This window comes from Cenococcum geophilum, assembly GCF_001692895.1.
Source record: "Cenococcum geophilum 1.58 unplaced genomic scaffold K441scaffold_80, whole genome shotgun sequence".
Taxonomy (NCBI): Eukaryota; Fungi; Ascomycota; class Dothideomycetes; order Gloniales; family Gloniaceae; genus Cenococcum; species Cenococcum geophilum.
In genome coordinates, this window is record NW_027137638.1 from 524,849 (window position 1) to 550,119 (window position 25,271).

Here is a 25,271-nt window from a genome sequence, read left to right on the forward strand (position 1 = left end):
ATAAGTATTAGTAGCTTTACTTCTTCTTACGTAACTTTAAAGTATATTTATATAAGGAATTCTTTAAGTTTTAATCTCTCTTCTAAGTACCTTTTAATTAATAGTAACTTAATCTTTACTACACCTATCCTATTAATCCTATTTTTTTTTAACGTTATATTATTTTCTATTAGCTAGTTAACTATCTCTTATAGTTATCTAACCGTTATAGGTTGCTATAAGTTAGTGTCTACTATACTAGTATCATTACCTGACCTCAATATAGTTGCCGCCGTTAATAGCGTTATAGTGGCTGCTTTTAGTAGTATATTATTTAACTTTCTATATTTAATACTATAACTAGGTAGTAATTATATAACGGAACCTTATAGCAAGTATTATAATAGGCTCATTAATAGGCTAGGTGTGTAGGTAATGTAAATTAAAGTTAATAACGTAATAATAACTAGTAGAGTGGTTGCCTAATAGATTAACTCTAATTATATTCTAAGAATTACTATAAAGGGAAGAACTATCTGGGTAGGGACTGTAGTCCTTTAAATATATAACCATACTCCTAAGAAATCCCCCTTATATATAAGGTACGTGTTATACGTATTATATATACATTCCCTTTATATACTATGTATACTATATATAACGTTATATGACCTTAGTTACCCTTCTTCGTCACATAGCTCTATCGGCTCTATCCTAAACCGTGCCTAAATTAACCAACTAACTTCTTCCGACTCCTCTCTAAATAGTTATAACATTGTACTTAAAGTGTCCGTAACATCTTTTAAATACTCTCTTTTAAGAAAGCCTCTCTTTAACTAGTATTAACACCTATAAAATTCTTATATTTTATTTATATGCGTAGCTACTACTTAGTTATAATAATAAGTACCTTAAGTAATTGAGAATTACTTTATAAAAATTATAAAAATTAGCTTTTATATAAGTATATAACCTTATTCCTAAGATTATATAAATTCTTTTATAATTAATAAAATATAGTAAATAGTAGAACAGCTCTATATAGTAGGAAGGATCTAGGCTATAATAATTATTTAAAAATGTATTAAGCCTTTAAGTAAAGAAATATAACGGTCCTAATCCTTATTAGATCTTATCGCTACTAGTTATATATAACCTCAGCTCGACTCCCTACTTCCTATCCTTTCCTTAGCTTAATATGCTCGTTAATAGACAATCCAGTTTTATAGGCTTGTATATATCCCTTCTACCGTACTAATGCCTTAATTAACTAATTTATTAATAGAAAATAGGGTATTTAAGTAAAGATCTTATTAAGTATATAACTAAACTCTATATAGGGCCTAATTGCAATATAGAAAAAATAAATTAAGACTATTAAGGCGTTTATAGTCTTATAATAGCTTTATCTCTATAAAGAGTAATAAAAGGATTTAAATAGAGATATTATTATAACTCTATTAAGGTATAAGTATGCTAACTCGCAATTTATTATATTTTAGTATAGCTAATTACTTAAATACCACGATACCCCTGATATTACGATACGCTTGGGCTGAACAAGCGGTATTGTCTAAAGGGTTTTTACTGTAGCCCAACACCAGCCTTACCGCCTCTTGGGCGGTCTAAGGCTGAGAGAGCCCGGACCCCAAATGTGACGAGGGCTTTCCCGCCATTTCGCTCTGGTCACTAGTCGGTCGCGCACCCACACCAACTATCAACCCCTCGGCGCACTAGCCCCTGCCCCTCCATCCCGTCTGGCCTTCTCAGGCTTCAACCTGCTTCAAGGCCACCACAGCGCTTTTGGCATCTCCATCGACCGCTTCAATTCTTTATTTGCAGTCTATAAGGCTGCGAAGCCCGCTCGTTACGACTACGCCTGCCCCGAAACATCCTTCTTCAGCCTGTTGATCGGGACCCGCTTGTTGGTGTTGGTGTTGGTTTTGTCGCGCCAGTCCTCACACGTACACCCTTACGCAGCCTTCAGCCCCGGGCGGCTACGAAGAGTTAAAAACCACCTCCTTGTACACTGCGACTGTACAGCTTCCTTTTGCATATTCAGCGCATCTGTTCCCATTTACCCGACCGCCATCATGTCAGATCTCCAAGGGCGCAAGGTCTTCAAGGTCTTCAACCAGGAGTTTATCGTCGACGAGAGATACAATGTCACCAAAGAGCTGGGTCAAGGCGCTTATGGCATAGTCTGGTATGCAAGCTCAGGTATACAATGCTGCTGGCTAGCTCACTACTAAGACCTTTGGCAGCGCTGCTACGAACAACCAGACTGGTGAGGGGGTTGCCATCAAGAAGGTTACCAATGTTTTCAGCAAGAAGATCCTAGCCAAGAGAGCGCTTAGGGAGATAAAGTTGTTGCAGCATTTTAGAGGTTAGCTTACATTCTCCCGCTGCGCTTATTTGCAAGGCCATTTAAGTACAGGGCATGTATTGACAGTATACAGGACACCGCAATGTATGGGTTACCTCATACGACCCCACTATCCCATCCCATGCTTCCATTGCAGGCCAGGAGCTAACTGGCCTTGCCTATAGATCACCTGTCTATACGATATGGACATTCCTCGACCCGAGAATTTCAACGAGTGCTATCTATACGAAGGTATTGACGGCATGTCGCTATACACCCACCCGGATATAAGCTGACACACTGCAGAGCTCATGGAATGTGATTTGGCTGCCATTATCCGGTCTGGCCAACCCCTCACCGATGCCCATTTCCAGTCCTTTATCTACCAGATCCTTTGCGGTTTGAAATATATCCACTCGGCCAACGTGCTTCATCGTGACTTGAAACCTGGAAATCTACTAGTTAACGCCGACTGCGAGCTCAAGATTTGCGACTTCGGCCTTGCAAGAGGGTTTTCGATGGATCCGGAGGAGAATGCGGGGTATATGACTGAATACGTGGCGACGAGGTGGTACCGCGCACCAGAAATTATGTTAAGCTTTCAGAGCTACACGAAAGCCAGTATGTATCTCTGTCTTCTCCTATGCCTTAGATCTCTATGTTCCACCTAAGTTTCATCATCGGGTCTGGTCTAACCTTATATAGTCGATGTTTGGTCCGTCGGCTGCATCCTGGCCGAACTCCTAGGCGGGAAGCCTTTTTTTAAGGGCCGCGACTATGTCGACCAGCTTAACCAGATCCTGCACTACCTTGGCACTCCCAATGAAGAAACGCTTTCGCGCATCGGATCACCCCGTGCCCAGGAATACGTGCGCAACCTGCCATATATGCAAAAAGTGTCCTTCCAATCCTTGTTCCGCAACGCGAACCCGGACGCACTGGACCTACTGGACCGCATGCTGGCCTTCGACCCGTCATCGCGCATCTCAGTCGAAGACGCGCTGGAGCACCGGTACCTGCACATCTGGCACGACGCGAGCGACGAGCCGAACTGCCCGACGACGTTCGACTTCCACTTCGAGGTGGTCGAGGACATCGCCGAGATGAAGAAGATGATCCTGGCCGAGGTCAACCGCTTCCGCAGCATGGTGCGCGTGCAGCCGCAGCAGGGCCAGATTGCAAACCCCATGCAGCAGGCTGGCAACGTCCCCATCCCTGAGCACTACGACCCGCGCGCCTACGAGGACCCGAGACCGCAGGAGGCCCAGCAGTACATGGGCCACGGCCTGGAGAGCGACTTGCAGGGGCTGGATGGGAGGAACATGGCGCATCATAGCATGAGGTAGGGGGCGCGCGTGTGCGCTTTATAAATTATCATAGCCGATATAGCGGGAAGCGGGTTTTGGAAAAAAGACTTAATAGGCTTTTTTTTGGCAGAGAGGGGCTGAGATTATTTCGACCTAGATTGGCTTTGGTTTGCCCAGATGGGTATGCGCGGTGATACATACGGTCGATTGACGATGTGATGGGCTCTTCTCCTATTTTTATGACGTGTCGTTTTGCTAGTTCTGTCATTTTGCTAGATTGAATGAATTGATGGATTTCTTTTCCGGGGAATCGCTTGGTATTGACGTTTACATTCATTACATCCATCATATGCCTTTGAGTGGTTAATTTTAACGTTTGACTTGCTTAATAAAGTCTCAGGAGCTCAAATTCAGTACACGTATCCCTTCCAACGGTAGGGTTCTACGAACACCAGAATCAAAAGTACTCATAGAGCCTTGATCTCATTGGCTAGATCTTATCGATAACGATAGGACCAATTTTACCGTTAGAAGAGATATCTCCCATACATTGCTATGATGACCTGGTGACTAGGGTCGATGTTGAGGGTGCTCTCTGCAGAAACAGTCATGATTGGCTGCTTCGCCGATAATCGAAAAGGGGAAAGCGCGAAATGGCCAAGTCACCTTCAACATCGTCTGATGAGGCTGCGGCTGATGCTCTACTTAAGTCACGGTCTTCTCCCCAACCTCCGAGATGCTTTCTTCATCACTACCAAAACCATTCTCCTTCAAGTTCTGCATTTGCTGTTCTTACCTAGGCGTTTTGGCCCTCAGTCCTAGCTGGTCAGACAGCCTAACAATTACCATCCTGTCATTAATACGTTGACATCGTCTGCACCATTGTCTTTACTATACGGGTTTCTGCCTTCCCTATGATACTAGAAGAAATTTACTGGCTCAATGGCTACTGCAGAGGTTGATACAGAATCGCTCCCAGAGCTCTCACTTGAAGACATACTAAACGCCGACTGGAGTATTTCCCCTAACAACTGGCGAGAATTTCCGGACTTTCTAGATCAGCCATTTGATGTCAAAAATACCGGGGTACAAGAAACCACCAATTTGGACGGCGAAAATATATTCGATAGCAAAGACGTGAGCTCCTCAATCATTATTATCACGTCTTCTCATGTATGAGCAGTTCAACCTGGATGTTTACTTAGACGAAAATTATGAGTTCGATGTGTGCGGAACCCCTGACCCACCCTGGGACTCACATATCGACCCAGCGGTGCCACGGAATGTATGTCTGAGTTATCTGTCAACTGATTTTTACTAAGAGTGTAAAGGATCTTCAAAATCGTCCTGCTACGTTGCCTCTGGCATCTGTGGAGGAGTCTTCATTAAATCCAGCAAACTCGGTTACACCATTCCAGCAGTTTCTAAACATTGCTTTACCCGAGGATACTCTCCAAAGGGCCCTACAGGAAGATCTCGAAGATTCCTCAGGTGGTATTTGCACAAATCGTCCTAAACAGTCGAGATTTCCTCTAGAATCCGTTTCTATCCTTAAGATTTGGCTCGAGAAACACATGGAAAACCCATATCCCACCTCCCAAGAAAAAACCGAGTTAGCCGCTATGGCACATCTGAGTGTCCAACAAGTTAGTAACTGGTTTGTCAACCACCGACAACGCCAGCTACCCCCGAAGCGGCAGATGAGCCCGATGGAGGCCTGGCTATCAAGCTCTTCTGACGATGAAGTGGCTTCCTACCGTGATATACGACGAGCTCTGCAGAACCGGCGAAAGAAAGACACACCAATGTACGATATAGAACCCAGAACAAAGTTCTCTTCATTCCAAATCCCTAGCCCACCTTCCGATGCTAGGTCCGTATCCACTGGAAGCATAAGCAGCATAAGCAGCATAAGCAGCACAGGATCGGCGTTTTCCCAATGTAAAGACGCTGTTTTATCTGGGCCGCCACGGCGAGGACGAAAAAGACATCATGGACTACTTTCAACCCCATTCAAGCTCAGCGGACAAAATGATCGGAATAGTCCTAAAAAGCAAAAGGCTGCATCGGATGTTGGAAGCGATACTGATGGACCTTCCTCGGACCTAAATTTCCAATGTACCTTCTGCTATAAGAGGCTGTCTAGCAAAACGTGGAAACGACATGAAACCACTCAGCATTTTCCCCAGCATCAATGGACGTGCATGAAGAATGGATTCCGAACAGCCCATGATCCCTTGACACGTCGAAACTTCGTTGAAGGATTTCTATTCCTTCCGAAGTTAGTGTGCATCTTCTGCAATTCTTCAGACCCTGATGAATCTCACGCTGTATCCTGCCATCGCATATCGCAATGCCTTGAAAATCCTGAAAGCGATCGGACATTCACAAGGAAGGACCACCTTGTTCAGCACCTCTGGCGGTTCCATAACAGCTCCCTCAGCTCCTTCTTTCTTGAGTCTTGGAAGTCGAAGACAGAGCTAGATGATGACTTTGAATGGAACTGCGGGTTCTGCGGCGATTCTCTTCGGGGCTGGGATATCCGTGCAAACCATATTGCTAAGCACTTCCGTGAAAGGAAAACGATGGCTGACTGGTGTTCCGATCGTGGAGTTTAATGGGCCATTTGAATGCTTATGCTGCCCTAAAGGTCCAAGGAAATTCCAGAATATATTTGGTTTACAGTGAGTCTTTGGTCTATCGTATTCAAGACATATACACTACTAGGAGTATACCAGTAGGCATGAAATGCGAACAGGGTGGCGGAAAATCTAATCTTATCGCGATACGGATCGACGATCTACGATCGATAACAAGTTTCATTACCCGCCGTCAATCCATCAACCACACTACTGGCCCGTACACCACTCGCCTATGCGGCTGTCGCTCCTCGCGAATGACCTCTCGCCGCCATGACGAAACGCGTTAGTCATACATCAGCTTGGCCATAGTAGCCACCCACCGCGGTTCAGCACAATCTGTGAACGGCTTCACCGGCGACGTTAGCGCCTGTCCTACTCGAACTGCACCTTCAAGCCCTGTCCAGCGCCTGCTGCTGCTGTGGTACATCTGCATTTTAAATACCTTCCAATGCGAGATTGAGGCCTCCAAGGCTGCGACACTATGCTACTGTTGCCTCCTTCCAACTGCGCCGTGCACGATCGGGCAAAAAGCCCCCCCAAAATAACCTCCAATACATGGTCAAGACTAACAAGGCTACAAAAGCTGGCTGACACTTCCTCTTCCTAATTGCTCCACTCCGACTGTGGCTAACAAAGCTGTAACAGCTGGAAGGCTGCCCAGGTGCCATTGCCACCTCCTAATCGCCGCATACACTGTTGAGCTAAAATAATAATGGAAGAACTGCCTACAGCCTCAGAACTCGGAAAACGTATAAAAGTGCATTACAATTACTGCTTCGGAAAGTCCGTTGAGCCGGTCTCACTCTTAAACTTTCAGACCCCTGCCCACGGGTCTTCACTATCCCTTCCATTTCCGATCCTCCGCATTCTTTCCATTGTCAAGAGACCTAGGAGTATGAGGGCCGATGTGTTCGGTTATAATGCCAGAGGCTTTTCTTTTGAAATCCAACAAGTCTGCGCTAGCATTAGCCAAGAACTGAATTGCAACGTTTTATTCGTGGGCGACTCGGATATCGCAGCGAACTTTAGCGGTCACAACAAAATCAAGACAGACGCCGACATTGCGGGCCTTGGAGTAAGTCTTCCCACGTTTCCTTCGCTACCAGCTAGTCCTTTAAAGCCAGGCTCCTAACTCTACTCTTCACGGTTAGATTTACATCGCGCTACTTGTCCAAGTCTTCGGAATGATGTTCCTGGCCATTGTCTTCGTGTTGTATGATATACGAGGCCGAAACAGACGCTCGCACTATCGGCTGCTCTTCGCCTTCTCGGACATACTCACCATTCAAGCCGTCGTATACATACTCAACTTTGTCCTGACCGGGAAGTGCGGCTTAACGACCTATCACTACTTCGTCGCGCTAGACTCCTTACTTCTCTTCTGCTCCACCATGGTGCTAGTCTTCGTTACCTCAAGACATCACTACTGGGAAACCCTCTTGGGGCCGTTCCGGTTCTTGGCTACCCTCGTAATCTTTGGCATGCTCAGCATCTTCATAGGTTACCAGACATTCCGACATGGGACAAGCGACTTCCCGAACTGGAAGCCCTCGGAACACAATGACACTGTCCTCCTGCTCCCCGTATCTTGCTTCCTCGACCCCGATTTGATCAGCTCCGCGGAATTCGGAAATCCGTATGCCCCAAACCAAACCGTGACCGACGCTCAGTTAGACCAAATAGGACGACCTGTTAAGACTTACCAACTTCCCGAAATCTGGATATTTTGGATCCTGGCTCTGTGTCTCGTTCTGGGAGTGACAACCTGCTGCTGCCTGGCTGCGCGTCCGCATAACAAGCTGCCCGTGGAGAAATCAAGGGAGTGTTGGTGGATCATGTGGCTCACCCTCGCTGCTTGCTTCGCCACCGACGTATTCTGTGCATACCATATCTTCAAGCTTAGAAAGTGGGCCAGCACGTCGGGATGGCTGGAGAACGGCGAGGAGGGCGAGTTGTCTCCGTTTAGCCAACTAATGGCTGTCGCGTCGTTAGTGCTTCTTGCCTTCGCTTTAATCGACCATGTACCACTCAGAGGGCCCGAGAGGCATGTGCCTAATCATCACGGTTACGCGGTAGTCTAGCATTCGCGAGGCTAGGAGACGCGTGTATGAATTGCTTCCTTTACCTTTCTCCACTTTGTATCACCACTTCTAGGTCTCTTTGCTCTTATCCTTCTCTGTTCATCTTACGAAAATTCTTCTTTCGATTTTCTTGCGCGCAATGAAAAGTTTTTCACGGCCATTTCTATTATATGAAGTTTAGCGAGTGTTGTAATTCTGCTGCGCCAACGACCTCGATCTCGAGTCCAGTGCACTTTGATATATAGATAATCCTTTAGTTAAACTAAAAAGAATATTACTATTAAGTATAACAGATTATTAGCTAATATAATTAAAGTAGATTAATATTAAAAGCAGTAGTTAATTAAAGGCCTTTTATTAAGTAGTTTAATTGACTATATTAGCTTTGGTAGAACTTTAACTATACACTAGTTAATAAGCTTAAATATTAATCTTATTAGCTATAAGCTAACTATAGAGGTAGAAAAGCTAGTTGAGTAAAATATATTTAATAGAGCTTTTTATTTAATAAATCTAATATAGAAATAGAGCCTTTAAAGCCCTTACTACTAACTATTTTACCTATCTTTTTAAGCCTCTATAGATATATAAGATACATTTAACTAAATTTAAATACTATATTAGGTAAATTAGGGCCAACATTTAATTAGGTAATATTAATATTAATATATAAAGAGATGCTGCCAAAAATCTGTAATAAAATACTATAAAGTCTACTACTCTCCTAATTGGGATAGCTAGCTAACAGCGTAATAGTTAGCGTATATTATCTACAAGGGGGTACCACGAACGGGGCAGACGCCCCCCTATTAGTGCCCGTGCGCAATAGGGGGTATCTGCACTTGATGCAACTCCATACGATTTCTATGTACAATTCACCACTTCGTATGGCCTCCATTTGCAAGAATTATAGCCTCGCAGCGATCGTGCATCTGATCTACATACCTTTTGAAGTCGTCTAGCTGCAACTTCTCCCATTCCTCCTTAATATATCGTCTTACTTCTTTATTAGTCTTTGGAAATTGCTTGCCCATTAATACTTTAGTAAACGCTAGACGTTCTTAACAGGATTAAGATTAGGCGAATTAGCTGGCTATTTTATTTGTATAAGGCCGTTATAATTATGAAGAGCTTTCGTAATCCTAGCGGTATAGGAGGTGGCTCCATCCTCTATTAAAATGGCAGTGCCTTTACCCGTATACTGCTCTACTATGTCCTTGTATTCGCATATAGCAGGGCACACGTGCTGCGTATATACGTGACTTAATATATTACCGCATTCCTTTTCGAATACCACTAATCTACCTTTTCCGTATAATGATATCGTCCCTTGTATTATCTAGGAGCTATAGCCACGGAACTTAGGAAAGCAGCAGCTATCTAAGTACTTCTCCTTTGGCCGTTGAGTTACGTATACCTTTCTAAAGCTTCCCGTTGCAAGGACGCCTCGTCTGACTAAAGAACCTATGCTTACATCCACGGAGGCCAATTGGGGTGGAGTAACGCCTACGTAAGACGTGCCTGCTTATGTGCCTCTGTAAGGAGAGGTTTCTCTATTACAACGCGGCGGTAATATTGTTCCTTCTTAAATGTAGTAATTAGTGTACGTCTGCAGGCCTTAATCCCTTCTATTTAGGCAATCTCTTTAAGAGGAAGGCGACAGTGGAAGGCATTAATTGTTGCCCGTGCAACAAGACGTTGTTAAATGGGCGTATTAAGGATAGGACGTTGACCGGGGTGCTTTCTTGATGTCTCGGAGCACGATTAAATGGCTTTTTAAGGACGATGCGATTGTGCAGTAACGCCAACGTCCAAATCGATATAACGAGAAGATCTGAAGACATGCTCTATAGGTAAGATGCGTCCCTGGAGGTCTGTATGGATTAGGCGACGCATACAACGAGTTACGAGAGGGGTGGTGGCCTCGATTTTGACGAACGAGAGATGGCATATCGATATTGGTTTTATTACTCCTAATTGTATTGTCGCAGGGGTTATTTGCAGGGGCTATATACTGTACTTTTGGCTTTTTGAAGGCTCTGAGCTTTATAAATTTGGGTGGCGAATTTGGGTGACAAATCCTCTATATTGCGGGCACTGACAGGGGGGGCGTCTGCCCCGTTCGTGGTACCCCATTGTAATAGTTAGCTGACAGCGAGCGATCCGATTGACGTAGTTAGTCAGCTATTTTGCTCAAGCTCGCAACTAGGCTGACTATTAGATATACTGTATAACAATTACCGTGGCGCGCTCTAAGCCGTTAGACTCCTATTCGATTTGCTTCTATACTTTTCTATTAAGTTTATCTTGTGGTAAAGAACTATCCCAGTCGTCACGCTGTGGGTTTGGGACAGTAATTTTATACGGCTTGAGGAGCTCTATAATATCCTTTTACTATTTCATTACTTTACCATTTTTAATGCTACCAGTAAGGAAAGTAGATTTTCTAGTAATAGACAATAAAGTTAGGGTACTTATTCTTAATAATAGGCTTAGTGGAATTTTCGGTAAAAGTTGTAATGCTTAAGGTAGTGTAACGGCGCTAGGGCGCGTTACCTACTAAATTCTACTGTAATACTGCTAAATCCTACTAACTCTATAATTAAGCTCGTTTACTACTAGCGCCTTAGCGGCTGGCCTTTATATTTATTTACATCGGTTTTATCGACCCCTTTTCCTTTTCCTTCTCCTTGGCTTAATATCTTCGTAATATAGTATTCGTTTAAGCTTCGATTTAAAGGCATTTGTTCGAGCTATAATAGGTAATAGGCGTAGAGTTAGCAGAAATATAATAGGACTTAAAATAATTAGGGTTGTAGCTATTACCTTATTACCTATTTAGCTAACGTCTATTACTAGCTGCTAATTAGGTTCCTTAGAGTTCCTAGCGCTTATTATTTATAACAGAGTTATCTCTAACCCTATCGTGCTTCCACTGGCCGCTACTAACGACTATAATTACGTTAAAGCTAAGGAAGTATTTGGTTGCGCTTATAAGGATTAGATAGCCTTTTAAAGTTTAGCGTTTTACTTAAAGCCTTACTATTCTAATTTAATATCTATAAGGTTATTTCTAACGCTCTTAATAATACTATTTTAGCTTATAATAATGTTGCCCTACTACGCTATAGTTTCTTTAAGGCTTTTAATAAGTCGACTAACTTTATTAAGATTAATACCTCTTCGTTTATATTTAGGTAAGGTTGCTATTATTACGGGACCGTCCCGTAACACCTACGCACGCACCACAATAAACCCCTATATCTTAACCACGTTAACCTAAACCTGTTTCTGTTCCCTTATTAAACGTCTTAACCTATTACGCGTTAATATACTTAGCATAGTTAATAGCTAGCAATCAAGCTTATTTGCAACTGCTTAGTCGATCTATAATACTACGTTTAACCCTCTACCTACCGGTATTATGTTACCAGACCGGTTGCGGGCCGCAGTACTACGGCCGCATTGCAACGTCTGCATAGCGGGTAGCCATACTGCCACTAGCTACGAGGCTGGAAGCGATACTGGTACCGTCTGCTGCATATAATAGGAAGGGTAACGCGGGCATCTGCCCTCCGGTTCGACCTAACGGCTCGCACCCTACTGCATAACGACCCCGACCCTGTCGCTGGCATCGCACTGCTGTCCTACCGGAGCTTGCACCTTACTGCTCTGCATCTAACAAGACCTCGTGCCGATACGCCTACGAGACAACCTCGTCGCTGGCACCGTACTGCTACCCTAGCGTAGGGTTAGTTCCGTAAGCAAATTGGCACGGAGTCTTATTGGTAGTAGTACGGTATAAGCAATGGGGTTGGCTTGTAGGCATATTGGCATGAGGCTTGTTAATAGGTTAGGGTAGCAGTACGGTGCCAGCGACAGGGTTGTGCGGCTTAGGACAATCTGGGTGTTAGATGCGTATGGCTTTAGCGGCGGTAGTATAATGCCAGCGATAGGGTTGGGCGGCTTAGGTTAATCCGGGTATCAAATATAGAGACAGTGCTCTTATCAATATTCAATATTCGTAAAAGGCCGTATTGATATTGATATTGAAAAGATATTGAATATTGAATATAGTACAGTTTTAGTATGGTGTTTTATTTAAAAGTAGGCTCCGTACGCCCCTGGACTCTATTAGAGCTTCAAAATAGCTTCTCTCTCGCAACTGCTCTCCCACCACTATCGTCACCTTTGTGATCCTTGGCGTGGTGTAGTAGATGTTGGCTGCTCTCTAGATTCTGCCAAGGCCTCCGAAGCCTCTTGTACTACATTCGTCGCCATAAGCCTCCCTCCGGCGGTAATATTACTTTATAGCCAGCTCTTTAAGTACTCTATACGTTTAATATTAGTACTCCCTAGTGATATGCGGTCCCATGAGATTGTTCGCCGTGCACCTAAAAAGACTCGCTCGGCCTCTACCGACATTAATGTATTAATTGCCATTTAAGAGAGAGGATTGCGGGTAAGCTGCCACGTAGAGGTAGCTAACTGGCGCCTTTTACGAGGCGACTTTGTGGTGGTTACATTTGGTGTAGAGTCGCTGAGCTTTATGCATATGCAGTGCATATACAGACCAATTTTTTATTTTATAGAATTTTTAGTATTTTATATATATAAAATAAGTTATATAGGGTATGTGCGGGGCATATATAGGGCATATGCGAGGTATATGTAGTGTAATGAAGCCTTATAGCAGGAACTACGGTAGACTTATTAATAGGCTGGGTATGTAGGTAAACAAGAAGTTAACAACGTAATAATAACTAGTGGAGTGGTTGCCTAATAGATTAACTCCAATTATATTCTAAGATTTACTATAAAGAAGAGAAACTATCTATAGAGACTATACGTCCTTATATATATAGCTCCTCCCTATAGTAAAGGGTTTAGTACGTTAGTACGTTAGTATATTAGTATATTATATTCCTACGTTCCTACGTTTCTATGTTCCGAACTTATAATATAACTAGCTATATAACTTAGCTACCTTTTATCCTATAACTTAATTGGTTCTAGCGCCTCCTATACTATTTTAACAGACCCATTTATATCTGTTTTTAGTAGTTATACTAATGCCAATATAAGGTCCGTAATATTATCCCCCTCCTCTTTATCTTTATCCTTAAAGATATCCCTTGTTTTTAAGTCGTCTATTAGAGGTATAGCATTTCTATTTTTAATTTAATAACCTTTGTTATTTCTAATACCTCCTATTAGATCCTTTGCGTCTAATTATTATAACTAGCTAATAATATTTATTCTTTTACTTAGTAAAGTTATGCTATCCTATTCTTGTTATATAGAGAAGAAGTTAGTATATATTATAATTGCAGCTCCGTCTAGTTACTAACCTTCTTTTTATACTAAGTATACGCGAGTAAATATGCAATTATCCTATAACGTTTAATCCGTCTTTAATACTAAGTATATATATCTTATTATCTTTTATAACTGTCTAGTTCCCTATTTAATTTACCTTAAGGTTACGTGTATTAGTAGCGGCTAAAAGACTAGAGAGTAAGCTAGCTAAGACCCTTATTAAGGTTTAACATTATTTTAATAAGGCGTCTTAGGCTCTAAAAGCTTAACTAAATACTTATACTCGCCTAAGCCGTTTAATAAAGGTCCGTAAAAAGGTATACTTAAAGGAATTATATTTAGTAGAGTAAGGTCTCTTTAAGCTTAAGGCTAAAAAGGCTAAAAAGGATTTTAATTAAAAAGAGGCGGAAATAGCTTCTATGCTAGTAGTAGATCCCTTAGGTAATCTAGCTCTTCTATTACCTTTAACTAATCCCTTTATCTTTAGCTCCTTCTTAATATTACCTAACCTGTTCTCTTCTAATACTCCTATACCTCCCTTATAGCGTTTTTTTTTAATTTTATAGTAGTTTTTAAGTAGTCTTATTATAACCTATCTACTTAACCTTATACTATATTTTATTATTAATATCCTTATAACTAATAATCTTTAAAACTTATTATTTATCCTCTTTTTGTCCTCTATATATATCTACTTTATAAATTAGTAGCTTAATATTCCCGTATACTAGCTTTAGTATTATAATATACTATATAGGGTAGATCTTTATTTTAGCTAGTAGGTTTAACTTAAATATAACTAGTAAAATCCTTTATATAATTTTAAAAGGTCCTAGTCTAATATAGTCTAATTTCTTACTTAGTTATTAACTCTTAAAATTTTTGTGTAGTAGCTATACTTTATCCCCCTCTTTAAGATCTGGTCCCTTAGATCTCTTAGCGTTATAATACCTTTCCTACTAATTCTATAAGGTTTATATAAAGATTTATTAATATCTTTATTCTTTCTTTAGCTATACTACTTATTTTCTTTACTTACTATAGTAATAATAATATTCTTAGCTTATACCCGTAATTTGCCTTAAATAGTAATATACTTATCCCTTCTTATAATGTTATATTATATATAAATTATATAACTAGTAATAATAATACCTAATTGTTCTATGTATAATTAATATAATATCTTAGATACTATTTTAGCGTCTAATTTAGTTTTTTTATCTATTTATCTATCTACGGATAATATATAGTGGAAGTTACTGCTTTAACTCCTTATTCCGCTAAGAATACCTTCTAAAATACTACTATAAATCTTAAATCTCTGTCTAATATAATCTTATTTAGTGCTCTATATCTTATAAATACTTCCTTAATATAGATTCTAGCGACATCTTCTGCTAAGATTTCTTCTATATATACTACAAAGTAGCCCTATTTAGTTAACTTATCTACTATTACTAGGATTATATTATATTCCTATCCAGTAATAAAATCTCTTAACTTTAGTAACTTAATAATAAAGTTCTATAATATAACCTCCTATAGTCTTTCTAGCATTTTAATAGGTTGTAGCCCTCTGTATAGCTTATGCCTTATTAATTTATTCCTTTAATAATTTAAATACTCCTTTATTACTTTTCTAGTTATACCCTAAATTTTATTAATAATATATTCTTCCTAAAGTCTTAACACTAAGTATATTGCTCTATTATGTCCTTAAGTTATTTCCTTATAGAAATCTTCTATAAAATGCTTTACTATACTTCTTAGGATATACTTTACTTCTTAATTCTTATATATATCTACTTATAGATCCTCGAGCTATACTTTTAGGATTCTTTATACCTAAAAGCTCTTTAGTATCTTATAGACTCTTTCTAGTTCTCTATCCTCTTAAGTTGCTGCTAGTTTAGGGTAATTATATTTAATTAATCCGTCTTTATCTCTATGTAGCATTACTCCTAATAGTTTATTATTATTCTATAATTTAGCCTTTTTGCTTAACGCGTCTACCCTTATATTCTTAGTGCCCTTAGTATACTAAATCTTAAAATAGTATTCTATAAGTATCTCCGCCTATCTAAACTATTTATAATTAAGTTCTTTTATTATTAGGAACCCCGTTAGGTTCTTATAATCCATTTTAACTATAAATAGTTTCTCTACTCCTTATAAGAATGCTCTCTATTTTTTAAGTACTATAACTATACCTAATAACTCCTTATTATAGATGTTATAGTTTAACTTTAGTAGTATTATCTTTTAACTATAGTATGCTATTAAATGATATGTATTTCTATACTTTTATAGTAAATATACTCCTAGTATAAAGTCTAATACGTCCGTTTCTATAATTATGTCTAGTTTTAGTTAATAGATTTTAAGGATTGGCTCCTAGGTAAATAACTCCTTTAGTTCCTTAAATAACTTTCTTTACTCCTTTCTCTATACCTATAGTTTCTCTTTCTTTTTAAGCCTAGCAAATAGTTTAATATTTTTTTTAAACTATTATACTATAAACCTCCTATAGTAGTTACAAACCCCTAAAAATAACCTTAACTGCGTTATATTCTCTAGTTCTTACTAACTTACTATAGCTTTAATTTTCTTTAGGTCTATACTAATATAACTTAGTTTAATAATAAATCTAATAAAATCGGTCTTCCTAGTAAAGAACTCGTATTTCTTAATTGCTACTAGTATCTGTTCTTCTTATAGTCTTCTTAAAACCTATTTAATGTATTCTCCGTATTCTTCCTAGTTATTAAGTAGATAATAATAATATTAAGGTATACTATAATAAACTTATTAAAGTGTTCTCCTAATATATTATTAATTCTCTTTTAAAATATTACTAGTATATTTATTAACCTAAATTATATAACTAGTGGTTTATATAGTCCTTCCTTTAACCTAAAGGCTGCTTTCTATTTATTGCCTTCCTTAATTCTAATCTAATAGTATGCCTATCTTAAATCTATCTTTATAAAGATTTGCGTATTACCTATCTAATCCTAAATTTCGCTAATTAAGGGTAAAGGATACTTATCCTTTTAAGTAATACTATTTAACTATTTATTGTTAATACATAACCTAAGTTTTCCGTTCTTCTTTAGTATAAATAGTACTAGATATCCTACTAATAACTGCGATAATCTAATATATCCCTTTTATAAGTTCTCTTAAATAAACTCTTTAAGTGCTCTTAACTCCTCTTAAGTAAGCTTATAGGTTAAAAAGAACCTTAAACTTATTCCTAGTTCTAACTCTATCTTATAGTCCTATACTATATAATCTACCAGCTTTTTACTTTCTAGGCTCTATAGTTTCTTACTATACTTATAGTATCTTTTTAGTATATAACTTAAGCCTGGCTTAATCTCTTTATATATTACTCCAACTTAGTACTATACTAACTTAGTTTATTATCGCATCTTGCGGCATTAAGTATCCTTAATATTAACCTAGCCTATAATCTAATTAATCTTTAGATTATATTTCTATAAATAAGGCATTCTTAATACTACCTTATCCCATCCTAATATTAGGATATTTAAAGATATCTTAATTTGTTTCCTTTTAATAGTTATCTAAATAGGTCCTATCTTAAGGTTAATAATCCCTCCTCTATAGGATATTAGATCTCCTAAAATTATAACTAATAGGTAAGGTCATTCCTTCTATTTATAAGATAACCCTATTTTTTTTAACTACTACTAGTAAGATATAGTTCCGCGCTACTCTACTATCTATTAGTGCTTTAAATTACTAATCTTACTAATTAACTTATAAATTTAGTGTAACGTTTCCCGCCCTAACGTTGCCATTTGGCCAAAAAGATATAGAGTGCTTGCGAGCTTATTTATAAGCGCGGCGGGATCTAATATATATACTCTTACATTTAGGTATTATCCTTAAATTCCTTTAAGGGTCTAAGGCTCTACTACTAGCTCCCTCTAGTTCTATAGGCCTCTACTTTTCCTAACTATTAGCTACTTAATCTTATTATACTTAGCTTATTCTTTAGCTAATACCTAGTTTATTTTTTATTCTCTATATAACGGAACCTTGTAGTAAGTACTACAATAGGCTCGTTAATAGGCTAGGTGTATAGGTGACGTAAATTAAAGTCCATAATGTAATAATAACTAGTAGAGTAGTTGCCTAATAGATTAACTCTAATTATATTCTGAGAATCACTATAAAGTGAAGAACTATAGTCCTTTAAATACACAACCGTACTCCTAAGAAATCCTTTTTACCCTATCTGCTCTATCTACTCTACTTACTTTATTCTAGATTTTATAGATTATACAGATTATACAGATTATATTATGTAACTTACTTACTATTTTTCGTTATATAGTTCTATTGGCTCTATTTTAGACCGTGCCTTTATTAACTAACTAGCTTTTTCTAACTCTTCTTTAAGTAGTTATAATATTGTACTTAAAGCGTCCATAACACCATCTCCCTCATCTTTATCTTTATCCTTAAAGATCCTAAATATCTCTAAGTTATTTATTAGAGGTGTGATATCCATCTAGTTAATTTAGTTAATATTATTACTTATTATACCTAAAGCAATTTCTTCTTCCTTAACTGCTCGTCGGTCTCGTACCGTAGCTGTTATATTATCGCTTAATGGAATTATATTATCTCTATATTCTTATTATATAAAAGAGGGGTTAGTCTATATTATGTTAGCGAGCCCTTTTTTACAGCAACCCTCTTTTTATTTAGAGTGTACTAAAGCGAATATTTATTTATCCTATAACGTTCGCTTTATTTCTAATATTAAATATATATAACCTATTACTCTTAATAGTTGTCTAGTTCCCTAATTAATTTATCTTAGGGTTTTATATTTAATCTACTACTACGCGGCTTAATAATAAGCTGTCCGTTACGTTAGTAGAACTTTATTATTCTTATAATGCTAAATAAAGGGCCGCCGATGCTTAGTAACGGGCTCTAGACTCTTATCTCGCGGCATTTGCTTAGTTAATCCGTCTTAAGAAGGTTTATAAGAAGATTCGTTTTAAGGAGTAAAAGCTTATAGAATAAGGTCTATAGGAACTTAGTAATAAAAAAACGGATTCTCTTCTAACTAAGAAGAAAATAGATCTAAGTAGTTCGGCAACTACTCTTCTTAGGTCCCCCTTAGGCGACTTATTTTTTAGTAATTAATACTACCTAACCTAATTTCTTCTAATACTCCTATACCTTTCCTATAACGTTTTTTAGATTCTCTTATAGTTCCTAAGTAATCTTATTATAGCTTATCTACTTAACCTTATACTATATTTTCTTATTAATGTCCTTATAACTAATAATCTTTAAAACTTACTATTTATCTTCTTCTTACCCTCTATATGTGTCTGCTTTGTAAACCGGTGGCTTAATATTCCTATATACTAGCTCTAGTATTGCAATATACTATATAGGGTAGATCTTTATTTTAGCTAGTAGGTTTAACTTAAACGTAACCAGTAAAATCTTTTACTTTATTAAAAAAGAAAATGGAGATCTAACTGCCGGTTTTAGAGGGTTCTGTCGCCGTTTTTAGAGGTCGCGTCGCCGAAAACTCCTCGCCGCCCTAAGTCTCTTACTTGCCGGTCTAACGTTAAGCCTCTCGCTTACCGCCCTATGCCCCTTACTTTTTAATAGGTAGACTATAATCCTTCTACGCGCCTAGCGCTAAAGCTCTATATACTCTATAGCTTCTACCTCTAATCCGTTTAATCTAGGCCCCGTTTCTCTTATTCTCTACCCTCTTATCTCCTTAACCCTATATTACTCTTTAGATCCTTCCCACCGTTATTACCCTCTAGGTCCCTCTTACTGCTACTATCCTAAGTTCTCTTCTAGCTCCCTAGAATGCGGCGCGCTTAATTATTAGATTATAGCTTATTATTTAGCGTTACCGATAATAAGTATATAGATATAGATAGTGACGGTAACAGCTACGGGACAGAACCAACCGTTTTTAACAGTAATGCCAACAGTAATGCCAATAGTAACGCCGACTGTAACGCCGATAGTAGTATTAACTATAACGCTAATAGTATTGCTAAATCTAACGATGCTTATAAAGCGCCCGCTTAAGCATAGCTTTATAAGGATTAAGACTATCTATTAGAATACTACCTTAAATAGTTAAAAGAGTTTAAGGAATCCAATTTTATAACGTAGGACTACGCTAATAGTAGTACGAATCTCCTTAACCGTATTAAAGATTAATAGTATTAATAAGTAATAACCTATTCTGCGGCTTTCTCTTAGGCTTAACCTAGAGCTGACGATTTCTAGATACTACACCTATATAAGGAAAGACCCTAAGAAAACATACTAAGTCCTCTTACTTTAGCTACTTTATAGCTTTTTTAATTAGCTCCTAAATTAGAAATAAGGAAAGGGGGGTAGGAAATAGTACGGGACAAAGCTTTCTAGCTCGCTTAGTATATACTAAAAGTACTATTGCCTTATATATAAGAAAGCAACTAGTAGGAAAATTGCTAGTAAATTAACCCGCTAGATATATAAGGTGATTACGTTCCTAGTTAACCCTTTAGCCTAGTAAAGTAAGGTGGAGCTAAAATATCTTTTCTAGGTACTTTGGAAACTAGTAAAGAAACATGGCTTAAGTAATAAGAAGTAAGAAAAGCCCGTTATAGACGTAGAGGATCTTACCCTAGTTCTTAAAACTAACTTAGTTATAATAAGAAAGAGATATATAGTTAGGCGATATTAGATATAAGTCCATTTCTTATTATAGCTAGGCTTTTGCATTGCAAGCCAACCTAAAGCTCTTTTTAATCTATGCTACTAATATATAATAGTTATACTTATTCGCGACCTAGAAGGCGGGCCTTATAAGATCGTGCTTAAGTTTATATTCGAATTTACTAAGGAATATCTTAACATAAAAGAAGCGTACGTTTTCTTTCTACCCTATTCCTTTTACCTTATGCTTATAGAGAACTAGTAATACTTTCCCAATTTCTAAGATTATCTTCAACCCTTTACTTATTCTTAGCCCTTACGTCTTTTTTCTAGGCCTTCTCTTTACTGACTAAGCTTTTACACCCCCTAATTTAACGTCTGTAGAGTAGCTTAGCAAGCTATATATTAAGCCTAGGCGTAATAAGTTACCGCTACTACTTCGTTTAGACCTAGATAATATCCCCGTATTTTAGCGATTGATTAAAACCCCCTACGGCTATAAGGTCTCACTTGACTAGCCTTTACTATACTTAACTCTTTTACCCTGGATTAAGGACCTTGGTGTAATTACGGGATTTTGGTAAGTTGCGCGCCTATATAGTCTCCGTTACGGCGTAGGTAAGGCATTTAATAAGAATAGTAAGTTCTATTGTATAGAGCTAGTTCTACTAAAACCTTTCTAACGCCTATACTACCTAGGTAATATAAGTGACGCCCTTTGGAACCTAATAATGTAGTACGCCGACGCTTGAACATTCCTAAAGCACTACCTTCCGCGGCGTGTTGGCGTAGATATATAGGCAATTGTTTAAGGCTTAGAGCCTTAAGAAAAGTTAATAAAAGCAGTATACTAAATAAGCCGATTAATTAACCTATGGCGGCTATAGCACCTAATAATAAAATAATCCTTATCGGTAAACGAGAACCTACGTATTCGTTCCTTAATTAAAGTTTAAAATGAGCTAAAGCTTAGCCTTAAGCGCAAAACCGCAGGAAGTATAGAATACTAAAAACTTAGCCAAGAAATCACAAATAAAAGGCAACGTTAGAGAAATGCGCTATTGGAAAATATTAAGAAGAATTAGGACAACGAATAAGCTATTGTTCGTACTAACTTAATAGCACGAGTGAGTCGTATCCACGGGCACGAAATACATGTAGTATCGTATGCTTGTTTGGATGGTGACTGTCAATTGTATAAAGTAGACTACGTAGTCTATATACTGATGCACCTCCCCCCTAATTAGTTAGTGCTTTATAAGTGCACTAGACGCGTAAGCGAGTGGTTAGTGTACTGAACGCGTAAACGCGTACCTGGTGTACCGAACGCGTAAGCACGCGTTTAGTATAACAGGTGCTGTAATTATACACTAGCAGTACTTAAAAAATAAAACCACCTGTATACAGCCTCTGTAATTGCTTTAATAAAACTATAGAATATAAAGGAAAATATATAGGAAATCTCCCCTAAGGTGCCGTCTAGGCTGCCTTCTAAACGGTACCTTAAGCTGGCCGTAAGTCCTGCTTATAGTCCGTAAAATAAACCATACGGCCTTTTAACGGGCAGTAGACGAGCCATAAGTTAGATTTTAAGGGCCGCTAAGGCGCTAGTGCTAAGCGAGCTAATGGCGATTTTCTATGCCCGGTATGGAAAATTGTAATTAGTTAATTTAACTACTATAGCAGAATATAGCAAAATTCGGCAGGTTACGTAAGTCTATTAAGTTCTATTATAGCTTTCCACCGTTTTTCTACCTAACAGCTTATAGTCCGTAGAATAGGCCGTATAATAAGCCGTACGGCCTTTTAACGGGCCGTAGGCGTACTATAGGTACTCCGTTAGTCCCGTTCTACCCATTTTATAACTTTTAGGTTAAGCTTATTCGTGTTAATTAGGGTTTTAAGGGCTTAACACGGCTTTGCCTTAGTTATAGCATCCGCTAGGTTATCTTCGCTGTTAATTTATTTAACCTTTATAATCTTATGTTATTTATAGGCCTAATATAAGCATATTAGGTCGACTATAAGCCTCTTCTTTTATATTATACCTAGTTTAACTAGGCAGTTATAAAGGGACTTTAAATTGGTATATAAAACTAGGGGTAACTGCTCTAGTTATAGAATCTTCTAGACCGTTAATTTAATTGCGGCTGCTATATTAAATCTATAAGCTAGTATATATAGTTTAGAAGCTAGTACACTNCNGGTTACTTATTTNNACTTAATTAAAGACTANTNNAGTATATTTACGTCCTAATTNNNGTCCNTAAGTATAATTATAAAGCCAATTTATAATAATAGGTCTTTATTATTGGCAAAGGAGGCGTTTATAAATGCTAGTAAGCTAAGGAAACTTAGGTCTAGTGGTATAAAAGTAAGTCCCCTTACTATATTTTTAATTTTCCACTAAATGCGCTTATTAAGCTACTTAATATTTTTTTTTTTATAGATCTACTACCTAGGCCGTAAAGGATAAGTTATAGGCAGATTTAGGTTNGCAGACTNTGGNAATATAGGCGCCTCTTATACGCTGTGCAGCNTATTAGTCCTTTATATTTATAGTCTTATAGGTCTCTCTACGGGAACTAGTAAGGTCTATAGGCTTTACTATAATAAGCTTTAGGTTTTAAGCTTAGCGTTTCTAGGTTAGCTGGATTAAGTTACCCTTTTGTGTAATTAAGCCTCCGTTAAACTTAATTGGAGTCTACTTAGTTAACTACTCTTATGGCTTTACTAGGAACTTAGCTTCTTATAGTTTAGTCTCTTTAGCGTCCGTAAATGTCTAGTCTGCTAAGAAGAGGGTATTATTTATTTAGAGTCCAATAATACTAAGGCCGTTTAATAGGCTGTATAGGAGGTAGGGGTTGTAGGTTAACTGTTCCATTTTAAGTTTACTAACGTAGTGCTAGTAGTATATCTTAAACTAATAGTTTCTAGCTTCTGGTACTCCGTAAAGAGGTTTTATAACCTATAAAATTGTTCCTAGTTATAGGTTAAGCTTATAGGGTGGTCATATAAAGATATCCCTACTTAGGTAGGTATTAGACTGCATATAGGCTTATAAGATATCCCATAAGTAAAGGGCTACGGGTTTAGTTTACTGTAGTTTAGGCGTAAGTGCAAGTATAATCCATTAACTGACCTGTTAAATTATAGGTAATTGCGTAAGGACTAGGTCCTTTCCCTGGTTATTATAAGCTTATATAATAAACCTTAATTTCTTAAAGGCTTTGTTAGTACTAGGGTGCTTAATCTTATTAATAAAGTATAAGTTAAATATATAGACCCCTTACGGAACGTCTCTCTCTGTTACGATTGTAAAGATACCCTTTTTAAGTAGTCCGTTAATCTTTTTACGCCGTAAGTCCGTAAAAGGGGTTTCCTATACTAGAACTGATATATCTATAGGCGGAGATTGCTTTGCGGATATGCCTGCGGAGGTTAGGTAGTTCTCTATTATAGGATTCTTATAGGGGCGTCCTCGGCCATGCTTTATAGTAGGTTTAGTAGGTTTAGTAGGTTTCTAGGGGACCTCTAGGGTAGGTAAGGGTGCCTCTAGTTTGTTTAATTTGGCAGTCATTTCTAATTTGTCTAGTTTAGCGGTTGCTTCTAGTTTATCTAGCTTAACGTCATAGGTGTTTTTAGGCTAAAAGTAGGGTTTTACGGACGTGCTTCTAAAGCTAGTTAGCCCGCTAGGAAGCTATACGTAGTATATCTCGTTTTCTACGGCTAGTAAATAGTAAGGTCTATTCTAACTGCCGCTTTTATACTATATAAGGACTTTAGAGTTAAGCGGGAGGTTATATACTAAGGTTATATTAGGTCCATTACGGTAGTATAGGGCGTTATTAATAGTTTGTTTAGCCCGTAATTTAACTATTTCGGCTATTGCCTTCTATATTATAGCTGCTTGTTCCGTAATAAACAGGGTAGGGGGGCCTAGGTTACTTATTCTTAGGTAGGCTCTATAAACTAAGAGGGTGGGTACTAGTCCGTTAGGGCTAGTAGTGTTATTAACGGCTTTTACGGCTATCTGTAAAGCTAGTTTCTTTTAGATGTTCTTATACTTATTTATAATAATCTAATAAGCTTTTTATAGAGCTAGGTAAGCTTGCTTAATAAGCCTAATAGACTAATATACCTTAACTGGAACAGCTTTTATTAATATAGCTATAGCCATAGTATACTACTAGAATTCCTTGCTAATAAAGTTCCTACTAGCGTTATAGGTAATATACTTAGGAGGTCTAACGTACGTGTTAATCTAGCAGGTCCGTAAAATATCCTAAGTGTGCTTTATAGATATATTTTATAACTAACGGGCGGCTTAATAGCGGGTTGCCTCGTCAATTATATATAATACTAGGCTGCCGTTAATGTATATAATGTCTACATACACTAAGTAGTTAAAGTTAAGGTCCTTATAAAGGGTAAACTTAAATCGGCCTAGGGAACGTCTATATTTCTGGCAAAAGGAGCAGTATTTAGTTAGGTAATTAACTGCCTTTCTATTAACGTTGTTGTGTCTAGAGCGTTTAAGGACTCTATATAGCTTTTTAGCTAATAGGTGGCCGAAACGGTGGTGTAGATAGTAGATCTCTATACTAGTAAGGTAGCACGGGTTATAGTTAAAAGATTCCTAAATGTAGGTCTATAAAGTCTCTCCCTATATAAGGAACGGGTATCCAAATCGTCGTGTAATTGGTAGGGTAATATGCTTGCTTTCTAGGGCAGTTATAGGGCCGATTAAGGTGTCCGTAATATTATTATAGTAAACCTATAACCTGTCTATATCCACAAGGCAAAGTAAGAAAAAGGTATCTGCTTTTACTATATGGAAGTTAACTAG

At 38.1% G+C, this 25,271-nt stretch overlaps 5 protein-coding genes across 5 annotated transcripts; 4 read left to right on the top strand and 1 right to left on the bottom strand.

Annotated features, from left to right (window-relative positions):
* The first annotated feature begins 1,608 nt into the window (after positions 1–1,608).
* K441DRAFT_670269 (cell wall integrity MAP kinase) lies at positions 1,609–4,169 on the top strand. The gene is made up of 6 exons (XM_067650260.1): positions 1,609–2,185; positions 2,244–2,365; positions 2,439–2,449; positions 2,530–2,596; positions 2,651–2,965; positions 3,050–4,169. Exons 1-6 carry the CDS (start codon positions 2,073–2,075, stop codon positions 3,688–3,690), a joined length of 1,269 nt encoding a protein of 422 aa, XP_067497265.1. The 5' UTR covers positions 1,609–2,072; the 3' UTR covers positions 3,691–4,169.
* A 653-nt stretch (positions 4,170–4,822) lies between these two features.
* Positions 4,823–6,269, top strand: K441DRAFT_682402 (uncharacterized protein; the record flags this gene model as incomplete). The annotated part of the gene is made up of 2 exons (XM_067651571.1): positions 4,823–4,936; positions 4,983–6,269. The coding sequence occupies 2 exons, from the start codon at positions 4,823–4,825 to the stop codon at positions 6,267–6,269; spliced, it is 1,401 nt and encodes a 466-aa protein (XP_067497266.1).
* A 736-nt stretch (positions 6,270–7,005) lies between these two features.
* On the top strand, positions 7,006–8,374 carry K441DRAFT_682403 (uncharacterized protein; the record flags this gene model as incomplete). The annotated part of the gene is made up of 2 exons (XM_067651572.1): positions 7,006–7,368; positions 7,445–8,374. 2 exons carry the CDS (start codon positions 7,006–7,008, stop codon positions 8,372–8,374), a joined length of 1,293 nt encoding a protein of 430 aa, XP_067497267.1.
* An 816-nt stretch (positions 8,375–9,190) lies between these two features.
* Positions 9,191–9,467, bottom strand: K441DRAFT_741406 (uncharacterized protein). Its single transcript, XM_067654376.1, has one exon. It carries the CDS (start codon positions 9,406–9,408, stop codon positions 9,250–9,252), a length of 159 nt encoding a protein of 52 aa, XP_067497268.1. The 5' UTR covers positions 9,409–9,467; the 3' UTR covers positions 9,191–9,249.
* An 11,061-nt stretch (positions 9,468–20,528) lies between these two features.
* Positions 20,529–20,775, top strand: K441DRAFT_592625 (uncharacterized protein; the record flags this gene model as incomplete). Its single annotated transcript, XM_067644891.1, has 2 exons — positions 20,529–20,632; positions 20,685–20,775. Coding segments are annotated over 2 exons (195 nt in total), but the record flags the coding sequence as incomplete, so codon positions are not given.
* Positions 20,776–25,271: the final 4,496 nt, after the last annotated feature.

Excerpts from the sequence above, each read along its gene's own strand:
- K441DRAFT_670269 (XM_067650260.1), top strand. The coding sequence starts at position 2,073 with ATGTCAGATCTCCAAGGGCGCAAGGTCTTCAAGGTCTTCAACCAGGAG. Across the intron at positions 2,186-2,243 it reads GGCGCTTATGGCATAGTCTG|CGCTGCTACGAACAACCAGA; the intron begins GTATGCAAGCTC and ends GACCTTTGGCAG. Across the intron at positions 2,597-2,650 it reads CGAGTGCTATCTATACGAAG|AGCTCATGGAATGTGATTTG; the intron begins GTATTGACGGCA and ends GACACACTGCAG.
- K441DRAFT_741406 (XM_067654376.1), bottom strand. The coding sequence starts at position 9,408 with ATGGGCAAGCAATTTCCAAAGACTAATAAAGAAGTAAGACGATATATT.